Source organism: Scomber scombrus, chromosome 24, assembly GCF_963691925.1.
Source record: "Scomber scombrus chromosome 24, fScoSco1.1, whole genome shotgun sequence".
NCBI lineage: Eukaryota > Metazoa > Chordata > Actinopteri > Scombriformes > Scombridae > Scomber > Scomber scombrus.
In genome coordinates this window covers 16,215,101-16,235,763 of record NC_084993.1, presented here as the reverse complement: position 1 = coordinate 16,235,763, position 20,663 = coordinate 16,215,101, and the positions used below count along the sequence as shown (strand labels likewise).

The following is a 20,663-nucleotide window of genomic DNA, read 5'->3' as shown; positions in this document are numbered from 1 at the left end:
CATGCTAATTTAATTGACACGACTTTCTACATAACCAAAATTGATAATTCATGTTTCTGTATGTATATTTTTGACCAAGCAGATTTGGTCACATTTTCAGTAGACCCTTAATGAATTCATAAAAGAACCAAACTTCATGAATGTTTTTTGTGACAAAGAAGTATGTGTTCCAATCACTCTATCACAGAAAAATAAGAGTTGTAGAAATTATTGGGAACTCAAGACGGCCATGACATTATGTTCTTTACAAGTGTATGTAAACTTTTGACCACAACTGTATATATATATATATATATACAACAATACAATTAAAAACTAAATAAAAGGACCCCAAAATGCAATTATAACATATATATATTAAAAAAAGGACCCTAAAGTGCAATTATAGTGCAGCATTGTACAGTCATGAAGAGTTGATATCTGTTCTTGTTTTTCTGTCCAGGGCTTCCAGCAGAAGTTTGCTTTCCACAGTAAGGACATTGTTGCCATCAGTTGTTCCTGGTGCAAACAGGCTGTAAGTATGTTTAGAAGAAGGACTGTGACACTCATCATGATATTTGTCACTGAACAAGGAAAAATATAGAAGGGGATAACTGAACTTTAGTTGAACCACCACTGAAACTTTTTTCACAAAATTAATCTCGGTAAAAAAGTGAGTTCATTATGACTGATCTAGTGTTATCATGTCTTTCCCTCTCTTAGTACCACAACAAAGTTTCTTGCTTCATGCTGCAGCAAATTGAGGAGGCTTGTCCAATAGGAGCCCACGCTGCCCTCATAGTTCCACCCACATGGATCATTCGGATCCGGCGTCACCAGGTATCTGCTGTCCCTCACTTTTTACCTTTGGTAGATATTTCCTAATCTGTTTAGTCCTACAACATCTGTCCTGTCACACAAAACACAGCCTCATCATGCACAGGCATGACATAGTGAATGTATGCATGTCAAAGATAGAGGGGAGAGACAGTAATTGTTTGAATATGAGAGTAATTATAGTTTTTCAGACTGTCCTGGAAGATGTTGCACTTGGTTGGTCACAGAAAAAGTGGTAAACATAGATTAACAAATGAGAAAAGAGAAACTGAGCAAGAAGTTCAGTTCCGCTTACTTTACACCAGCATACCAACTTCACTGCATGAAGTGGATGTGAATGCTGAATAGTTGGTTTCAGAAAGTTATAGAAATGATCAGATGCGGCCTCACCAATTCCAAAATCTGAAAGATGAATCACTCATGTTATTGCTATTGTTGTTACAGGTACATACAGTAGAGTCTAATACTATGCCAGACTATCATAAAGTTATGCTATACAACTCAAGTTTTGATGGTAACATGTTTGAGTTGTCTAAACAAACAACAACTGGTTTTTGTGGCCATGGTGTAGTAAAGTTGGCTTACTACAGTCTTCATTAATCACATACTTTTCATCTGCATCTCAGATATTTCTTTTAGTTGGGTTTCCACATATATTAAATGAGAATTTCTTACACACACACACACACACACACACACACACACACACACACACACACACACACACACACACACACACACACACACACACACACACACACACACACACACACACACACACACACACACACTCTCTCTCTCTCTCTCTCCCTCTCTCTTGCTTTAATAAAGGGAAATATTTACCAGTGTTAAGTAACATCTTCCTTATGAAACCAATGAAATCAACTTGTAGTCTTTTTGTTTTCTTTCTTTATAGTCATCTATGAAGTCGAGTAAGAAGAAGAAGAGAACGTCGTTTAAGAGGAAAAGCAGCAAGAAAGGAGCTGAGGTCAGTCACCACCATATACTATAATCCTCTAGAAGCAGACCATGATGATTTCACTGTGTCTATGAATGAAAGACTAATGTGAAATTCTCATGACAGGACTTTTGTTTCTGACACTTTATCTTCTCTCCACATTTTAACACACTGCTTCACACAAGCTAATGATAGTCAATAATACTGTTTAAAGAAAACAGAGCACTGTTTTTAACATATTAACATTTTAATAAATCCCATCATCATCAGTAGTGTTCAAACTTCAGCATACACATGAGCACTAGATGAGTTTTATTGCAGAAAAAAAACCCCATAGTGATTTTTTATAATAAAAAAGACCACATTTGAAAGCATTTTGTATCTTTGTTTAGCAGCATAGTTGTGTTGTTTTCACCACCAAAAGGCTACCATTTCTAAAAGTGAGGAGTGGTGAGGTTGAAGCATTCTGCTTCCTTCATAGCAACAGCATTTAACTCAGCTCAGTAGCTCCTAGTTAAGTTGGTTCAAATATGAGAATGAGAAGCTTAAAGTGCTGTTAGCTTTCACTCCTTGACTGAGGTACAGCTAGATATCAGTCCGAGATTAGACAGATTAATTGAACAATGATGCCAAAATGTATGAGAAGCGCTGCACATCATCTTCTCTTCTTTGACAGGAGGGCCGACAGTGGAGGCCATTTATAATCCGACCCATCCCTTCACCACTGATGAAACCAGTGCTGGTGTTTGTCAACCCTAAGAGTGGAGGAAACCAGGTACTCATGAATAAACCAGCCATTCACCAATTCACCACAAAATTGTCAGTCAATCAATCAATGTGTCATCCAGTTTTTATATGGTATATCAGCTTTCTGCCATCCAGTTAGTTATTCATTTATTTATTTATTGCAGTTGATGATTATTTCATTTACACTTGCAACACTGGCAAAGAAAGTGGGGACTGAAGAGTGTACTTTTGGTTTGATGTATAATTCTAACATATATTCTAGGTACATCAGCGCCAAACAGCATTTTTTCAGTGTTCAATAATGGAGAGTTGTGTAGACAGTTAACTCACCTGCCATCAAAATACACTAAACAATTAATTGTTGTTGAATTTTATCTACAGTACATATATACATACCTCCACTATGTTAGTTGGTCTATGTAACTCAGCAGTCCTCTGGACTTCTTTCTAACTTCTTATAGTGCTATAATGCTTTGTTTATTACCCTTAGGATTGCCACAACCCTATTTCTTAGCATATGATCTTAACATTGCCTGTCAGGAGATAATGTAAACTCTAGAATGTTTTGTGAATATGGCCCCTGAGGACTCAACTTTACCCAATTTTGTAAATGTAAATGGATCTGGGTTATTGTAGTCAGCTGCTAATCTTCCAATGTTCTGTTTGATTCTGTGTCTGACAGGGCACTAAGATCCTCCAGTCCTTCATGTGGTATCTGAACCCTAGACAGGTGTTTGACCTGAGCCAAGGAGGTCCGAAGGAGGGGTGGGTCTCACGCACGCATGCATGCACGCACGCACGCACGCACGCACGCACACACGCACGCACGCACACACACACACACACAACCACCATTGAAATACATTTGAATGAAACTGAATTGACCATTAATCATTTTAAATCTTCCAGCCTGGAGCTTTATCGTAAAGTTCATAATCTGAGGATTCTGGCATGTGGCGGAGATGGAACTGTGAGTACACACACACACACACACACACACACACACACACACACACACACACACACACACACACACACACACACACACACACACACACACACACACACACACACACACACACACACAGCTCCATCTTTATGCTCACCAGCTTCACAGATGATAGAAGCTTTAGAAACTGTTAGGGGTGTGACGATACACATGTGACACAATATTAATACTTATATTAAGGTATAGGTAAAATAGACTATACACATTTAGCTGAACTTCCAGAGAAGTGACAGCAATAAAGGTTTCATTTATGATAGTGATGTGCTGGTTGTAATGGGAACAAAAATCCAAAAAGTCAAACAGTGATTACAATCTCTCTCTTTATTTCTGTCTAAGTGCTGCTCTGATGACAAGTCGCTTTGTTAATATTTTCAATTTTGTTTGGTTCCCCTACTGCTGACACTGTTTGAACCTCCACAGTGTAAAATTCTTGTTTTTACACTTTTGTAAAATTTTTGTGAATGAAACTTTCCCACAAATGGAGCAGAACATTGAGCCTTATGTAGACATTTAAGGGGTGTTACTTATGTTAATGAACAGATCTCACAAATGGGCACCTTCTCATGAACAGATGACATTCATCAGGTTGAAACAAACAATTTGTAACAAATTATAACAAAATGTAAAATAAGTTTAGGATAAAAATACAAAATTATTCTTGTATGAGGCCCGATATGAATAACATCTAATTTTAAAACAAATGCATCCAACACTGAAATGAGGGGTTGTATGTAACTATAACTGTATGTCTTGTTAGGGAATTTTCTTACATCACAAACTTACATCATACATTGGCATACACCGGGTCCAACTAGGCCTTGAGGTCATTGTAAGACTGCACCAAATCTTAACCGTGAGACACTGTCTCCCCTTGAGATAATATTAGACAGTAGGTCTACTCCTTTTGGGGAAAACAGGAAACACCCTGATAGTATTGCTATAGCAGCTGAGGTCAGAGATGTGCTGATCTGTCACTCTCTGAACGAAGTAGAGTTAACTGGATATTGTGGATCCTGAGGAATGGAGGACAAGGGTGCTGAGCTGCATTCCCAGACATTGTTTTCATCTGTAGACAAATAGACTAAATTCTATATGCTGTAGATGTGTTATTTCTGACCATATTTGGGCATGGTTCAACTATGGCATTATCTGTGTGGCTTATTATAAGACTAACCCCGGAGGACCAAAGCTCCAGAAATGAAGGGAGCATCAGGATAGAACATGTACTGATTGTTCATAAACCTTTTCAGCATGACATCTTGGGCTCCTGTGCATTTTCTCCACTAACATGTATATATATCTCTCTCTCTCTCTCTCTCTCTCTCTCTCTCTCTCTCTCTCTCTCTCTCTCTGTGTATGTGTAATACTAGGTGGGCTGGATTCTGTCTTGTCTTGATGAATTAGCTCTAAACCCTCAACCTCCTGTTGCTGTGTTACCACTTGGGACAGGAAATGACCTAGCCCGGACCCTCAACTGGGGAGGGGTGTGTACAAACACTTGCACTGACACACACACTCAAAACTAAACTGTATGAGTAAATAAAAGTATTATAAGCATGACTTTAAAGTCACTTTAAAGTTAATACTCATCATCATGTTTTGTTGATTTTATTCCAGCCTTCCTTTGTTCTTGTTTTATGATCACATGTTTATTTGTGTACATGTATATGTTGTATGTATTCCAGGGCTATACAGATGAACCTCTGTCTAAGATCCTGTCCCATGTCGAGGATGGAACTGTTGTGCAGCTAGACAGATGGAATCTACAAGTTGAACCAAACCAGGGTCTAGGGGCTGAAGCAGATGAACAACAAACTGATAAGGTCACACACACACACACACACACACACACACACACAGACACACACACACACACACACACACACACACACACACACACACACACACACACACACACACACACACACACACACACACAGCTCCACCGTTATGCTCACCAGCTATATATATATATATATATATATATATATATATATATATATATATATATATGTTTGTGTGTGTAGGATGAGACAGGATGCAAACTGTGGCCTCTGGTGTCAAAGACCTCACCTCACCATCCATCTGACCTTCACCCTTTGCTGTTAAAAATATTATGCACTGGATCTGATCATGTTTCCAGTAAACATAATCTGGGTGGCAATTTCGTTGTGCATAAACTGGAGACAGAACTCCAGTTTAATGAGATGTTCATGTGTTTGAGTGTTTTGTGTGTCTGCTTTCTTAGCTTCCTCTAGATGTGTTCAACAATTACTTCAGTCTTGGATTCGACGCTCATGTGACTCTAGAGTTCCATGAGTCAAGAGGTATGTTCATATCCATAATCAGAAAAAGTAAACATGTAGGTCTATAACATTGTTTACATTAATAATGATTTAGTTCAAGTGTTTGTTAAACTTTTCCATTTTATTCTCTACATGTTTCATAAATGTTTTGTTGATTTACTGTCTCTCTGTCACTTTTTTAGAGGCCAACCCAGAGAAGTTTAACAGTCGTTTTAGGAATAAGATGTTCTATGCTGGGGTGAGTAAAGTATTATGATAAAAGTAGTGGTTTGGTCCCTCTGACTGATATAGTATTATATATGAAATTCTTAAATGATGAATACTGAAGGATCAGTGTGTAAGCAGCATGTCATTGTTAGAGCTATGTGAGGTGTATTTAGTTAGTGATTTTCACAAAGCAACATGGATGCTCTGACTTCACTCTGTCTCTGTAGGTCTGTCTGTTAGGGAACACTGTCTCTCACTTTTCCAGAAGCAGCTGAGGATTACTCTGTGGGTTTCATGATGCACTCCTCTGAGAGTCCTGCTAACCTCTGTGTTTTGGCTGTGTGCGTGTGTGTGTGCGTGTCTGTGTCTGTGTGTGTGTGTGTGTGCGTGTGCGTGCGTGTGCGTGTGTGTGTGTCTTATACAGACGGCATTCTCTGATTTCCTGATGGGAAGCTCCAAAGACCTGTCAAAGCACATCAAAGTGGTGGTGAGTAGCTGTCAATCATGCAGTCAGTTATTCAGTCAACTGCTGCTTGAAAACACTCAGTCACTCTCTTGCTCTGTGTGTGTTTGTGTGTCTGTGTCTGTCTCTGTCTCTAGTGTGACGGGACAGATTTAACATCAAAGGTTCAGGACTTGAAGCTGCAGTGTCTGGTGTTCCTCAACATCCCCAGGTTAGTCAGTGCTGGTCATGGTAATGGTGGCCCTGCTACTACCACTGCAGATACTTGTTTCTAGGGGTGTGATGATACACTCAGGTCACGAGACGAGACGAGATATTGCGTTCACGAGATCTAAACTATATTTTTAAGAAAACTTCAATGAGGAAATACATGACTGTTCTTTTATTTAAAATTCACAAAATGGAAATTGAATTGAAATGTTTGAAATAATCACTTTTTTCTACTTTCTAAATATTTACTTTTCCCCATATAAATATTTTATAGATGGATAATTTTGGTATTTATGGAAATAACAACCATAAATACAAAAGTTACATAAAATCAAAAATACTAAAAAGTAAATTATAAAGAGTAGAAACAATTCTAATATAAAAATATAAATTAAATAAAGAATCCAATTATCACAAATTATAACATATTGCTAATAAAAAAACACAGAAATAAAAGTAAATTGCACAAATCCTGTAACACATAACTACACAAGTAGAACAACATATAAATAGTGTTATAATTTGGTAGTGTGACTCATTTTACTTTTGGCATCATTAGGCTTCCATAGCTGCGCTAGATTCCCTGCTCCTCCTTCTTCAGGCTCTCAGTGTAGAGACCTGAGGTCAATTTACCACTGCTCGTCTCCTCATCTCCTACTATTGACTGAGATCTTCTCATCAGGTAGAAGCTGCAACAAGGTTAATGATCCACATTGTGACATTATAAAAAGAAGACATGACGTGCGAATGAGCGATAGAAAACAGATCGTCTTTTTTTTTTTTTTTTTTTTGGTGCGCCCCTTAATTATAGCTTCGCGAGACAAAATTCACGTCGACGAGAAATATCGTCACGTTTCGTCTCGTCACACCCTTACGTGTTTCTACATCATTTTCCACTGCAGTGGGAGATACATCATATCATTGTTCGTTTCTTTATAAAGTTTCACCACATTCAAAGAATATGCATTCAAACATTTACATGAACTACATTTTTAAACATATCAAAACAGGAAAATGTGCCATAAATATCAAAATGAACATATTAAAAAACTTTAAGGTAGTTGCAGCTGACATGACAAGTCATGGTTTCCAGTTATCATAATAACACAAAATGCTTTCCAGTTAGACTTTCAGAGCAGCGATGGAAAGATTAAGACAAAACAGCTCAAATGAATGCTGAAACATCTCATCACAGAGTGTGACCGTGTGCATTTACTGTGGTATTACACTTTCCCAAACTGATAATAGTGTTATCCTGCTCTGTTATGACTGGAAAACATGAAAACAAGACAAGAGTCAGTGGAGTCAGAACTGCAAGTTATTCTCTCTCCACATCAACAGCAGCTCACGTCAGATCTAAATGGCCAAAACCTTTTTGGAGTTTGTTTCTTTGTTATTCCTTGTACATTTATAATATAAGCTCATTTTAACTGAAGAAAATGAAATAAATATATTTATTATATAAATATATTTAATAATATCCATTGTAAATTAATTTACAAATTAATTGTAAATCTGCACAGCGCCTGTTGGCTTTTATACTGAGTGGCTGAGAATGAGCCTATATTATTTAACTTTATAATATCATATCATATCTCATTAAGAATATGCAAAAGGGACTTTTATGGCTCCATAGTACCTGGAACAATTTGGTCAAAAAGTGGAATCTGTTTAGTTACTCTGCTGCAACATGACATGTAATCTAAAAGCCAAAGGCCAGTGATAAAGTAGGTAAAACACTGAAAAGGTAACAGCTACTTGTTTATCCAGTAGTAAAACATCATTTTACACTCACCAAGCACTTTGTTAGGAACACTTGTACAATCTAAAGCAATCCAATTATTCAGCTCTGCCATAAATTCTACTATATGAAGCTTATACATCTTTTAATTTTTGTTGATGTTGTCAGAAAGGTGATAATTCCACCTCATGTTTATTATTGAGGCTTCCCATATTTCTATTTCTCAAGCATTTGGTCACAACATCATGAATCAAGCGTAGCCAATTATGTGTGTTAATTTACTTGGAATGCCTTTTGTATGGTGGGAGCCTGATATTACACAAGCTGTTTATGACACGGAGGAGAAAACCCACCAATTTGTGTAAAGGCTTTCTATAATCATGTTTATTGCTGTTGGTGGTGTTGGAGCATTGATGTGCAATAAACACAATCCGTGCTGAGGGAGCCTCATCGTCACTGCTGTAGCTGTTTGTCCATACTGTCAGTGAAGAGCTAATTGCAGAGCGGTTACAGTTTGTGGATGAAGAGTTTCCATCCAAAATCAGCCCACAAGGAGCTTTAATCCAATCAGATGATGATGAGTGTTGCTGCTGCTTCTGATAATAACAATGTGGCACTGATGGTTATGATGATGATGATGATGATGATGATGATGATGATGATGTGTGTGTGTGTGTGTGCTGTGTGCTTCAGGTACTGTGCAGGTACTACACCTTGGGGTAACCCCAGTGAACATCATGACTTTGAACCTCAGCGCCATGATGATGGATACATCGAGGTCATTGGATTCACCATGACATCACTGGTACAGAGCTCTCACTGTGTCCTAGTAACCATGGTAACCATTTTGAAGCAGCAGCTGGAGACCTGGTTTCTCCACACAGATGAGCCAAGAGTGTAGTTAGAGCATCAGGAAGAGATTTAAGCTTTATGCAAATGATATGAAAGGTAGAAGAGTATACCTGTCATTTAAAATGCATAATATCCCTTTCAGACCAACACAGTAACACAGCTATCTGACAGACATCTACTGTCTCTGGATGAAACCGTAAACAATAAAGTTTAAGGAAATAGCTGTGGTTGGGAAGTTCCAATAACAAGATTTACATTTACTAAACCAGCTGCTCATGCTTGAAACCTCCTCTTTTGGAAACACATTTCTAATAAAGCATAAATCTCACCTCTGTTTAGCTTATTGTCCCCACAAATGTTAACTACACCACCCCAATAAAGAGCAGCACACAACTACTTCCTAATGAGCATCATGGAGTATAGAGACGGAACCAAAATGACACCAAAATGAAAGTTTTATTTGTCTATACTGCACCTTTTACACCTACCACAATAGACCATCATAACTAACTAATCTACATTATGACTAGTACTACTCACTCATTTATAATCTCTCTGTCTCTGTAGGAGTTTTGAGAAGTCTGAATAACACAACCCTGATGATGTCACAGTGATGTCATCTCAGCTTGGGCTTGGAGACTACAAATTTATAACAGAAAGCTTGCAATACAAACTGGAAGTGTGCAGTTTTACCTCATTAGCCTCTAGATTTATTTCTAAATGTCTGTCTTTTATGAGCTTATGCGTCAAACACATGGAAATGCAACATTAAATCAATCAATCAATCAATCAATCAACCTTTATTTATATAGTGCCAAATCACAACAAAAGTCATCTCAAGGTACTTTACATACAGAGCAGGTCTAGTTAAAGTAACCGTTAATGAAGTCATCACTTGAGTAATGTCGTGAATATTTGGTTACTGAGTGTGTTTCTTTGTGTGTAGGCTACTCTCCAGGTTGGAGGTCATGGCGAGAGGTTGAACCAGTGTAGAGAAGTAACTCTCACCACTACAAAACCTCTTCCAGTACAGGTACGTATACATATTCACACACAGACACACAGTGATGGAAGGAGTATTCAGATTCTTTACTTCAAGGTGCAGTGAGTAGAATTTAGTGGCATCTACAGAATTAGCAGAAATGGAATACATTATGCATAAATATGTTTTAAATAGTCTCTAATCATCTGAAAATAACAACCGTGTTTTTGCTACCTTTGAATGAGCCCTTTACATCAATAGAGGGAGTGGTTCCTCTTACATAAAGCCCTCCATGTTTCTATAGTAGGCCAGAATGGACAAATCAAAGCACTGGCACTTGAGAGGGCCTTTGGCATTTTAGGGAGTTTTGCGGCCAGCGTAGGTTTTCCTCCATGCTTAGTGAGGGAGGCAGAGGGGTATTCAGTTGGTTGCAATCTGCAACATCACCGCTAGATGCCACTAAATTCTAACTAAAAGTAACAATACAGCAATGTAAAAATACCCCATGACAAGTAAAAGTCCTGCATAAAAATCCTACTACAATATACGTATTTAAGTTAAGCTGCAGAAAATTTGTGACCCCCTTTTGCAGCTTTAACTTAATAACATACTTCCAGTAACTGTTTATCAGCTGTGCACATTGGCTAAGAAACAATGTTAGTCAATTTCCCCTCACAGAACAGTCTCAACTTTGCATGAGCTACATGCTTAAGTTCCTTCCACAGCATCACCAGTCCAAACTCTTTAGAAAGGGCTCTTTAGAAATGGCAACTCTTCTTCTAAGGTCCTCAGACACCCTTCTAAAAACCTGTGTGTGTTGTGAAGTTCAGACCTTGGTAGGAAGGACTCAGATTTCTCTTCATATACAGAATATATAAATCCTCCCAGACTCACACTTGATTGTCATTTCATTGATTGAAACACTCAACTTCAATTTCTTTTGTTTAATTGGTGTCTCTTTATCTAGTTTTGAGACTTACATGGAAATCTGATCACATTTTACACCATACTTTTGCAGATTTTTTTTTAAAGGGCTCACAGACTTTCAAGCAGCACTGTATGACAACATTAGATTACTAATAAGAAAGCATGAATGAAACAAGCATGTAGCTGCTGGAAGTGGAGCTAGTTTGATACTACTACTTAATATACAGTTTGATAGTTTATTCCAGTGGTTCCCAGCCTAGTGGTTGGGCCCCTCCAAAGTAAAACAACTAATAGAAATCTGACATTTGAGCCCGACTACACACTGCTTTTTGTAAGACATCAAAAGACATTTCATCTTTAACAATGTGTTGTATTTTAAAAGCTTGTTATATTATCCATTGTGTCAAATCTTCATCTGAAAAGTAACTTAAGCTGTCAAATAAATGTAGTCGAGTAGAAAGTACAATATTTCCCTCTGAAATGTAGTGAAGTCGAGGTATAAAGTAACATCAAAAGGAAACACGTAATAAGTAAAGTACAAGTACCTCAAAATTGTACTGAAGTACAGTACTTGAGTAGATATACTTGATATACTACTTGCCATGTTGGCTGTAGCAGAGCCTCATCAATGGTGGTTTAGCTTCAGGTCGTTGATGTCACATATCTTTGTTCCACACACGATACACAAATGCAATGTGATTAAAACTTTGATAACCACTGAGTACATAGAACAAATCTGATTAACATATCTCATCAATTGCTGAATTTTTTACATTGTAAAGAGACTTTTTGGACACCCTATACATCATACATTGATGCAGTAGAGGCATGTAGTTTAATTCAATATTGTGCAGACCATCTAAAGTCACCCCCATTTTTGTTCTATACTATTACAAATATAGTTTATTCTAACTTTTAATAGAAAACCAGTTAAAAGACCAAATGTTAATATGATTTATTGTTATGTTAAATGATGAATTGGTTAATTGATCAATTTTGATGACTTTTAGGTGGATGGTGAACCATGCAGACTTGCTCCCTCAGTCATCCACATCAGCCTCAGAAACCAGGCTAACATGATTCAGAAAACTAAACGACGGACGTCACTACCACACCTCAATGAGTAAGTCATACACACACACACACACACACACACACACACACACACACACACACACACACACACACACACACACACACACACACACACTGACTTGATAATGTAAGATTTTGTAAAGATTCATTTATTAAAACTAGTCTGGTGTTGTTTGTGTCTCAGCCAGCAGCCGGTCCCAGAGAGGCTGAGGATCAGAGTCAGCAGGATCAGTATGACGGACTATGAGGCTCTGCACTATGACAAGGACAAGCTACGGCAAGCATGTAAGGAAACACATTTACATCTATATGCAGTGGTGGCAACACTGTTTGCAGTTACTGAACATGCTAATAATCTACAGGGTCTTGCTTCTGTTTCAGCCAGTATCATGTATCTGTTATGTGTTATTTGTCATAAGTGCCAAGTAGCGATTACCAGACTGATGATGAATTCCGGATTTGTGTTTAAACGTTTGTATGCACAGCTTAAGCACAGATTTGTGCGTACACACTGTTCGTGAATGAGGCCCAATGTTACCAGTAAATTAATTTGGTTATTGTGGTAATACAGTTTGTTTTTGATTGTACATATCAATTGTATCTCAAGTGAAAAAAGACACAACAATACAAAAACAAATACACTTTAATACCTTATAATGTCTGTTAAAAACGATTTCGATATTATCTGGCCCTTTAACATCTCTAATGACTTGCAGGTCAAACAATCCAAATAAAATTCTTATACAAGATTTGTAAGGGGTTTAAAGGATTAAGTGTAAAATGTATATTTTAAATGTATTCTTTCTCCACAGGAGAATGTGTTCAGTGTGCAGTAGGGTTATCAGTAGACCTCAGTTACAGTATTCATTCGCTCTTAAAGAACACAAAATATGACATTTTGAAAAGATGACTTGGTTATATCAGACCACATTTTCAATCAGTTGCTTCTTGCTTGTCAGTGTGTGGTTAGGATATGTTCTAGTGTGTTAGACATGCTGAAAAAGCTGCATGTGGATGTACCTGAATAACAGCAGCATCTTCAGACTGAAGTGGGAATTAAACTGCTTGGTGATTAGGAGGTAGAGCAGTGATCTGAAGGTCAACAAGATTATTTTCAGCTGTCCCTCGATTTTCTCCATCTCAGTCACTCTTCACTCTGCACTGATGTGATGGGTCTGTATTCACATGAAATATGTCTCTCTCTCTCTCTCTCTCTCTCTCTCTCTCTCTCTCTCTCTCTCTCTCTCTCTCTCTCTCTCTCTCTCTCTCTCTCTCTCACACTCACACTCACACTCACACACACACACACACACACACACACACACACACACACACACACACACACTGAGCTGCCTGCATTGCTGATGTTTCAGGTATATAAAAAGGGAACGCTGTGGCTCTGTCTGTCTCTCTCTCATTGGGAACAATTACACTCAACTGGCTACACAGAACACACATGCACTCATTTGGTTCATGTTAGTTCAGAGTGTTGACACAAGGTGGCGCACTTAGCTTTTATAACATTGTAAACAGCACCTTTTATGATACTGTAAACTATGTATATTGGTGTAAATGTAAACATATTTGTTTTTGTTTCCGTGCATATTATTTGTATGTACTGTGTAGTGGGATTCAAGTATATATATTCATATTTCATAAGTATGATAATAATAATTCTAATATTATCCATTTTAAACCACATTTAACTATCCTTTAAAAATCCTAAAGTGTTATGTTGAAGTGTTATATTTTCTGATTTGTCTGATTGATGTTCACTTTTTATACATCATTCTTTTTTCTTTGCTATCTGAAGTTTGAGTTGTTTTCCCATTATGTAAATCAATCACTGCTCTCAACTTGTGGATGTCACACTTGGGGAGATGGTAAACATATATTTCATACCCTGAGGCACAGTGGTTATATCATCTCAATGCCATTTCTCTGACTGTGGCTCTGTATTCCAAATTGAACATATGAGTAGAATATAGAAAGTGTTTCATGGGGATTTGGATGGACCTTTCACACTGCTGTCTAGAACGGTGATCTGTACATTTATAAATAAATAGTGCAGCTATCATTTAAGACACTCCTAAAGTTAACTAATGAAATTACTAAATACAAACATATTTATTCTGAAATGTACAGATGGGTGGCAAATTAAAGAAAAAACAGGTACAGGTCTGAATGTTTGACCCCTACAATGAGGGGATCTGGTAGCTCTGTTATGCTGTGAGGGGCATTTTGCTGGTATGGTTTGGGTCCACTTGTCCCATTTTAGGGAAGGGTCACTGCAGATCAATACAAAGTAGTTGTGAGTGATCACCTTTATCCTGTGATGAAACATTTCTATCCTGATGGGAGTGGTCTCTTCCAGGATGATGATGTGAATTACATGTTATGGCGACCCAACACCTCCCTAACACACTTTATGTTGATTTACTTTATGTTGTTTTTTATTTATTTATTTATTTTTTATGTGATTTATATTCTTATCTGTATTATTTAAAATTAATCTCAGTCTTTTTATTTTGTATCAATGAGGGGTCTGCATATGTGTGTGTGTGTGTGTCTGTGTCTGTGTCTGTGTGTGAGTTTGACTGCTCTGCCAGCACAATAAGCTGTGTGATGTTCAGCCAGCAGTGCTGTGTCGGTGCAGCGGGCGGATGGCCTGGACTGCCTCAGGAAGCCGTCTTTATTGTTTGAGCGACCTACGTCAGCTTACTGATGATGAGCCAGCTCAGTCAGGCTCATTTTTAAAAATATAAAATAAAAGACACCAAAGCCCACAACAGGAAAAGAAGATTATGCATTTACAATATACACAAGAGATCATGGTTGAAATTGAACTGCCACAGTGGTGATACTTTTAGTGATAATGTTTGAGTTAAGGCCCACGTTGAAGACTTGAAATCTGCACTCAATTCAGACTTAAATTGGGAAAGTGAGAACTTGCTAATTGAATAGGACTTGTTGGCCTTGACTTATGTAGAACTTAACTGGAGAGTTGAAAATTAAAAAAACAGGCAAAAAATCACCCTTTATTGTGACAAACTTTAGTTACTTAAAGCGGCGTAGGTGATGATTGACCTACCAGAACTGTACTGATTAGCTGGCAGCTGAGATCCTTCAGCACTGCAAACCCATATATTGTGTTCATGAAAAGCAGCAGGTTTAACAATGTCTTCACTATCAACATTTTAGCACCAAAAACACATACAACTTGAGCTGACCAGTCACAACTCTTGCAGTTTCCAAGTGGTTCTTTGTATATTCCTGATTCTTTGTTTTGTGGAGGGACACATTAGCAACATTTTCTGTAATCACAGTGAAAGTGTTTTTCTTTGCTGTAATCATTCCTCCTGTTCATATAAAAAAAAATCCCTTTCAAATACACTGTCAGGGTAATTGATGATGGCCAAAATCCACAGTATGTCCACACAGTCATTTTGTGCATAAATGTGTTTAAAAGTTGATCTAAAAAGTTGAGGCTTCAGCAGAGTCAGTCATATCAAGTGGATATCTGCCACTTTTTTATCTTTAGCATCAAATTCCTTCTTTGTGTTTCCTCGGACAGAGTTTCCCTGTTGAGCTGTGGTGGAAATATAGTAACAAAAAGAGGGACTTAAGCACTAAAAACACTGCTATTTTGAAAAATATATATACTTGATTTGACTCATTAGCTTCAGATTAACTTTTAAATACATTTTTGCACAGAAAGGCTTGTGATGATTGATTGATTGATTGATTGATTTTGTCCTCCATCTTTACATTGTAACTGCGTGGTTAACAGATCTTCTAATAAACAGGAGGAATGATTACAGCAAGAAAAACAAGTTTTAATGTCCATTTGGGCTCCTGACTGTTGTTTAAAGACAGTTTGTTCAAGGCTTAACAAATGTGAAATTGTTGTTTAACACCCAACAATCCCCTGTGACATGTAATTTCCCCCTAAAGGACTTTAAAAGCCTGATGTTCTGACCTTGCCTTTTCTTTCTGTCACCAAGAGGATTTATGCAAATATTCCAGTATAATTTACAGCATATATTTTCTTATTTCAAATGTACTGCAACAATCCATGCAACCTGTTTAAATATCAGTTCCCAATTTACACAGCCACAGTGCTGCTGTGTTTTCATAAAAACATATATGTAAATGCTTTCATGTAGAGTTCCAGGTCTACATTAGTCCCTGAAACATGACCAGAATTAAAACCAGCCGTACTCACAGGGTCTTGGAGTTGAGAACTAATATATAAGCAGATATCAAAGTGCTGCTGGATAATTGTCTTGTTCCTCTGTATCTCCAGCCATTCCTCTGGGACTGATCGTGGTTCCTGGTGACAGCGACTTGGAAACCTGCAGAGAACACATCCAGCGTTTGCAGGAGGTAGGAGGATGGGAGGAAGGGAGGGATGAAAAGGGCATGGTTCTATATCACTAAATGGAAAGATAAAGGCTTTGATACAAAACACAAGAAACAGGAAACTCAATTAGGGACAAGGGACTATATAAGGTGTGTGTGTGTGTGTGTGTGTGTGTGTGTGTGTGTGTGTGTGTGTGTGTGTGTGTGTGTGTGTGTGTGTGTGTGTGTGTGTGTGTGTGTGTGTGTGTGTGTGTGTGTGTGTGTGTGTGTGTGTGTGTGTGTGTGCGCGCGTGTGCGTGCGTATGCGTGCGCTCAGGCATGCACACCTGAGTTTCTTAATATCTGGACTACTCTCCTCTCTACTCTCCTTCAATCCCATCTTCCTCTCTAGGATTTCTGCTCAGTCCACCCCTCCCTCAGATGCTTGGGACTGCAGGTTGGTAGTTGGATACTGGAGTCTGTGGTGTGGTTTTTGTTTGGCTCAGAGGCACATGGGAAACTAAGAGCTACCAACTCCTTGAAAGCAACAATAGTAACATTCAACATTTTAGCAGCAAATATGACACTTTCTTTATGTTGTATTAGTAATCACTTCAAACAAGCAACACTTACTGGAAAAGTAAGTTAAAGGCAATGTCACTTCAGGTACACGACATTCAGGGAAACAGTTGAAACTTTTGAAATCACATTTGCAATTGGCCTTATGCAATAAACATACCAAAAGAGTGTCCATCTTCATGCTGAAGTTAGCTTAAAGATGTTATTTACACCACAGTTGCCAACACCGGGGCACTGCATTAAAGAAGAGTATAGAACCCAATCTTCAATAAGCAAAACAGAGACATTCTAGATAAGCATACATGAAAGAAATCACAAAGCAGAAATCTCTTAACAATCCAGTATACATCAACCCCTCCAAGAAAATACATGACAGCAACTTAAGTACACAACTCTTTAAGCTAAATAATAATGCAAGACAGTTCTTTAAAAATACAACCCAAATAACATGACTGAGCAAACCATATGACCTAAAGGACTGGAAAACAGAAGTGTAACACCGGAAACTAAAAGAACTAAAAGTCCAAAAACCATAAGTCCATGACACTTTGTCCCAATTCCATACCACATACTGATATATACAATATATACTAACCATATTAGTATACTGTACAAAATAAACGAATTAACAGTTTTGTACTCAATACCATATACCACTGGGCATCAGTCAAACAGCATCTTTGGAATAACACTGCAAATTAAACTTGATATAATAAAAGGCAAAATGTTTTCTCCAAAGATTTAATACTTTTTTGCCCCCAAGATATTTTTGGAGCTGTTTCACTGCCAAATGCAATTGTTTGAAATTTTGCAGCCATGATCAGCTTGACTGACTCTGCTGTGCAAAGTTTACAGGGCTCTACCTGTGCTCATAGAACTAAGGTTACAATTTATTCAGTACATAAGAAAATGTATTACGTTTCACACCAGGCTCAGGGATGTGAAGCCAGATACTTTCAGAGGCCAGTTAACCACAGCAGCAATCAAATATGCTCTGCTAATACTTCTGCGGTTCTTTAAAGTGGTTTAAATTAGCTTAAGTCAAACCATGAATGTAATGAAGAAAATTTCCTGTCTGAATCCAGAGGTAGATTTTAGTAGAAATGTTACGTCTGACACCAATGTGAGTGATTAACAATTGAAGGAAATCTGTCACTGAGGGCTCTAAATGTTGTACAATGAAATCCTGCTTTGGAGTTTTCCATTGCACCTGCACACACACATATATACAGTATATGCACACACAGCACTCTAAACAAACAAACACCCACACACACATAAACAGAACAGATTCTTTACTCAGGGGGTAGGTACAGAATGTAGTCAATAATGCATTACACAACATAATACACACATACAGTTACACAAATAAAACCAACAGGTTTTAACAGGATCAGGAAAACACATTTAAGTCATTCCTAATTCCAGTTAGAGTGAAGATATACCACCACTAAAACAACAACAGCATGAGAACAGGAAATTACTTTATTGCTTTATTTGTATAGCTTGATTGTCAATCAAGACACAGACACTGGCACCTGGCAGTCTGAGAACTATTTAATTCAATTTAATTCAATTCAATTCAATTCAATTCAACTGTATTTTCCACAAGTTTTATTTACTGGAGCAGTTCTGTCAGAGATGTGGAAATTAATTAACAAAACTCTAACTAAAATAGTACTCTCAGAACTTTGTCTCCATTTTCCTTATATGTAGTACCAGACTTCATCATTATTTCCAGGATGCTTCTTGGGAAATTATCTTGAACTGTAAAATAAAGCTTTTATATTTTATAACTGAACTGAACAGTCTGGTGGAATCTGGATGGATGAGCCAGAGTTTACTCTGCAGTGGTTTGTGGAGTTGATTAGATAATCAGCTGAAGGTTCACCAGTTGGACAGTAGGACAGGGAAACCAGGAAGCCATGTCCCCAAAAAAATCTCAATAATTTCACAATCAAATACAGAGATTCAAGATTCAAGATTCAAGAACTTTATTTGCCATTTGTGCTTGCACACATAGGAACTTTTGTGTGGTGGAAGTCAAGTCAAGTTAAAAAGACACACAAGAAAGACACATGAACATAGGACATGAATATAATGCTGCCAGTGTAGTAAGGAGGACAATAAGGGACTGGGCCTTTGTCTTGTGTATCAGATACTAAATATTACATAAGCATTTCAGCTTTATCTATTATGGCCCTTTAAGGTTTGAACATAATGTTCAAATGATAACATTTACAACATTAATGTTGGAACACCTCCTTAATTGAGACTTATGTTTGAAAGGCCAAAAGGCCTTTACTTTAACAGAAAAGTCAAACTCAGTCCACAGTGAGAGGGAAGTAAAAACTGAGAGGTTTTTGTACTAACTGTTCTCACCTGTAATCACCACTGAAGAAGTACAGGCTTCAACCCTCAGAGAAGCAGGCCATGTGGTCATGCTGCCACAGCGTCTACTTAGGTCAGGCTGAGATAGTACCTGCGTGTTCATTAATTCCACCTGTTGGTAACATAGTTCCACAGTTCTGACTACAGACACATCTCTGTCTCTCCAAATATGGAAATCCAGCAACAACTGCAGTCATGTATTATATATACTTATTTGTTGAAATCTTAAATAACACACTCTGAAGACATCATTTTCTTTAGTTATGTGTGAATAACCTGCAGGGATATTTTGCCTGATGTGAAAATGCTTTCATGCTTTAATAAAACAAAGTAAAATTTCACACATCCTACATGAAAAACAACCTTAGTACATGAGCTTTTTTACTTTTGGCTCTATTTCCATTGCACTGCAACATGAACCATCATACCATTTTGGCATTTTCTTCACTTTGAAATGTATGACATATATTTGACATTTCCTGCCCAGCAAAGTACATGTTTGAGGTCTTTAAGCATCAGACTAATTACCCGGATGACTCAACCAGAGGTTAGCAAAGTCAGACTCAGCTTAAGTCCAAGTGAAGTGTGTGGTCCAAGGATGTGACCCCTCTTCATCTCACATAGCCTGTTTAAAAAGATGGATGTAACAGGGTGTGACATCACTCGTTGGTTTCATTGGAGCCAGTTTGAAGCCCAGAGTTGCTGCTTATGTTCAGTGCCATCTTTTCCATTTGGAGCCAGGAATTTCCAAATAAGGAGTCCACAGTGTTGCCTCTCACGATCTGGAAACACACCCTGCTATCTCAAACCCAAGCTAATGCTAGCTTACTGGGAACAGTGAGTGCTGTACACTTGGACTAACATTAGCTACTTATTTATTTAAATTGTGCAAAGATGGAAGATATCGTGATCAAGTAATATTAGACTTTGAAATATTACAAAATGGTCCAGCTCAGCGCAAGTCCCAGAGCCGGGGAGAGCAGAAGGTGAGCCAGCTGTCAATCACAGTTGTAAATAAGTGCTCACATGACAGACATCA

The 20,663-nt window shown here is 37.8% G+C and overlaps 1 protein-coding gene across 2 annotated transcripts in view; it reads left to right on the top strand.

The window, feature by feature from the left end:
• The window catches only part of LOC133976396 (diacylglycerol kinase zeta-like), a 103,286-nt gene that overhangs the window by 27,110 nt on the left and 55,513 nt on the right, over positions 1-20,663 (top strand). For both annotated transcript variants that reach the window (XM_062414598.1, XM_062414597.1), the window contains 17 exons: positions 443-514; positions 703-819; positions 1,733-1,804; positions 2,451-2,549; positions 3,204-3,286; positions 3,431-3,491; positions 4,901-5,014; positions 5,216-5,353; positions 5,779-5,857; positions 6,019-6,074; positions 6,468-6,530; positions 6,644-6,717; positions 9,151-9,262; positions 10,256-10,342; positions 12,229-12,341; positions 12,498-12,598; positions 16,620-16,699. In XM_062414598.1, the coding sequence (XP_062270582.1) occupies positions 443-514; positions 703-819; positions 1,733-1,804; positions 2,451-2,549; positions 3,204-3,286; positions 3,431-3,491; positions 4,901-5,014; positions 5,216-5,353; positions 5,779-5,857; positions 6,019-6,074; positions 6,468-6,530; positions 6,644-6,717; positions 9,151-9,262; positions 10,256-10,342; positions 12,229-12,341; positions 12,498-12,598; positions 16,620-16,699 (1,521 nt within the window). The remainder of the gene's footprint in view (positions 1-442; positions 515-702; positions 820-1,732; positions 1,805-2,450; positions 2,550-3,203; positions 3,287-3,430; positions 3,492-4,900; positions 5,015-5,215; positions 5,354-5,778; positions 5,858-6,018; positions 6,075-6,467; positions 6,531-6,643; positions 6,718-9,150; positions 9,263-10,255; positions 10,343-12,228; positions 12,342-12,497; positions 12,599-16,619; positions 16,700-20,663) is intronic.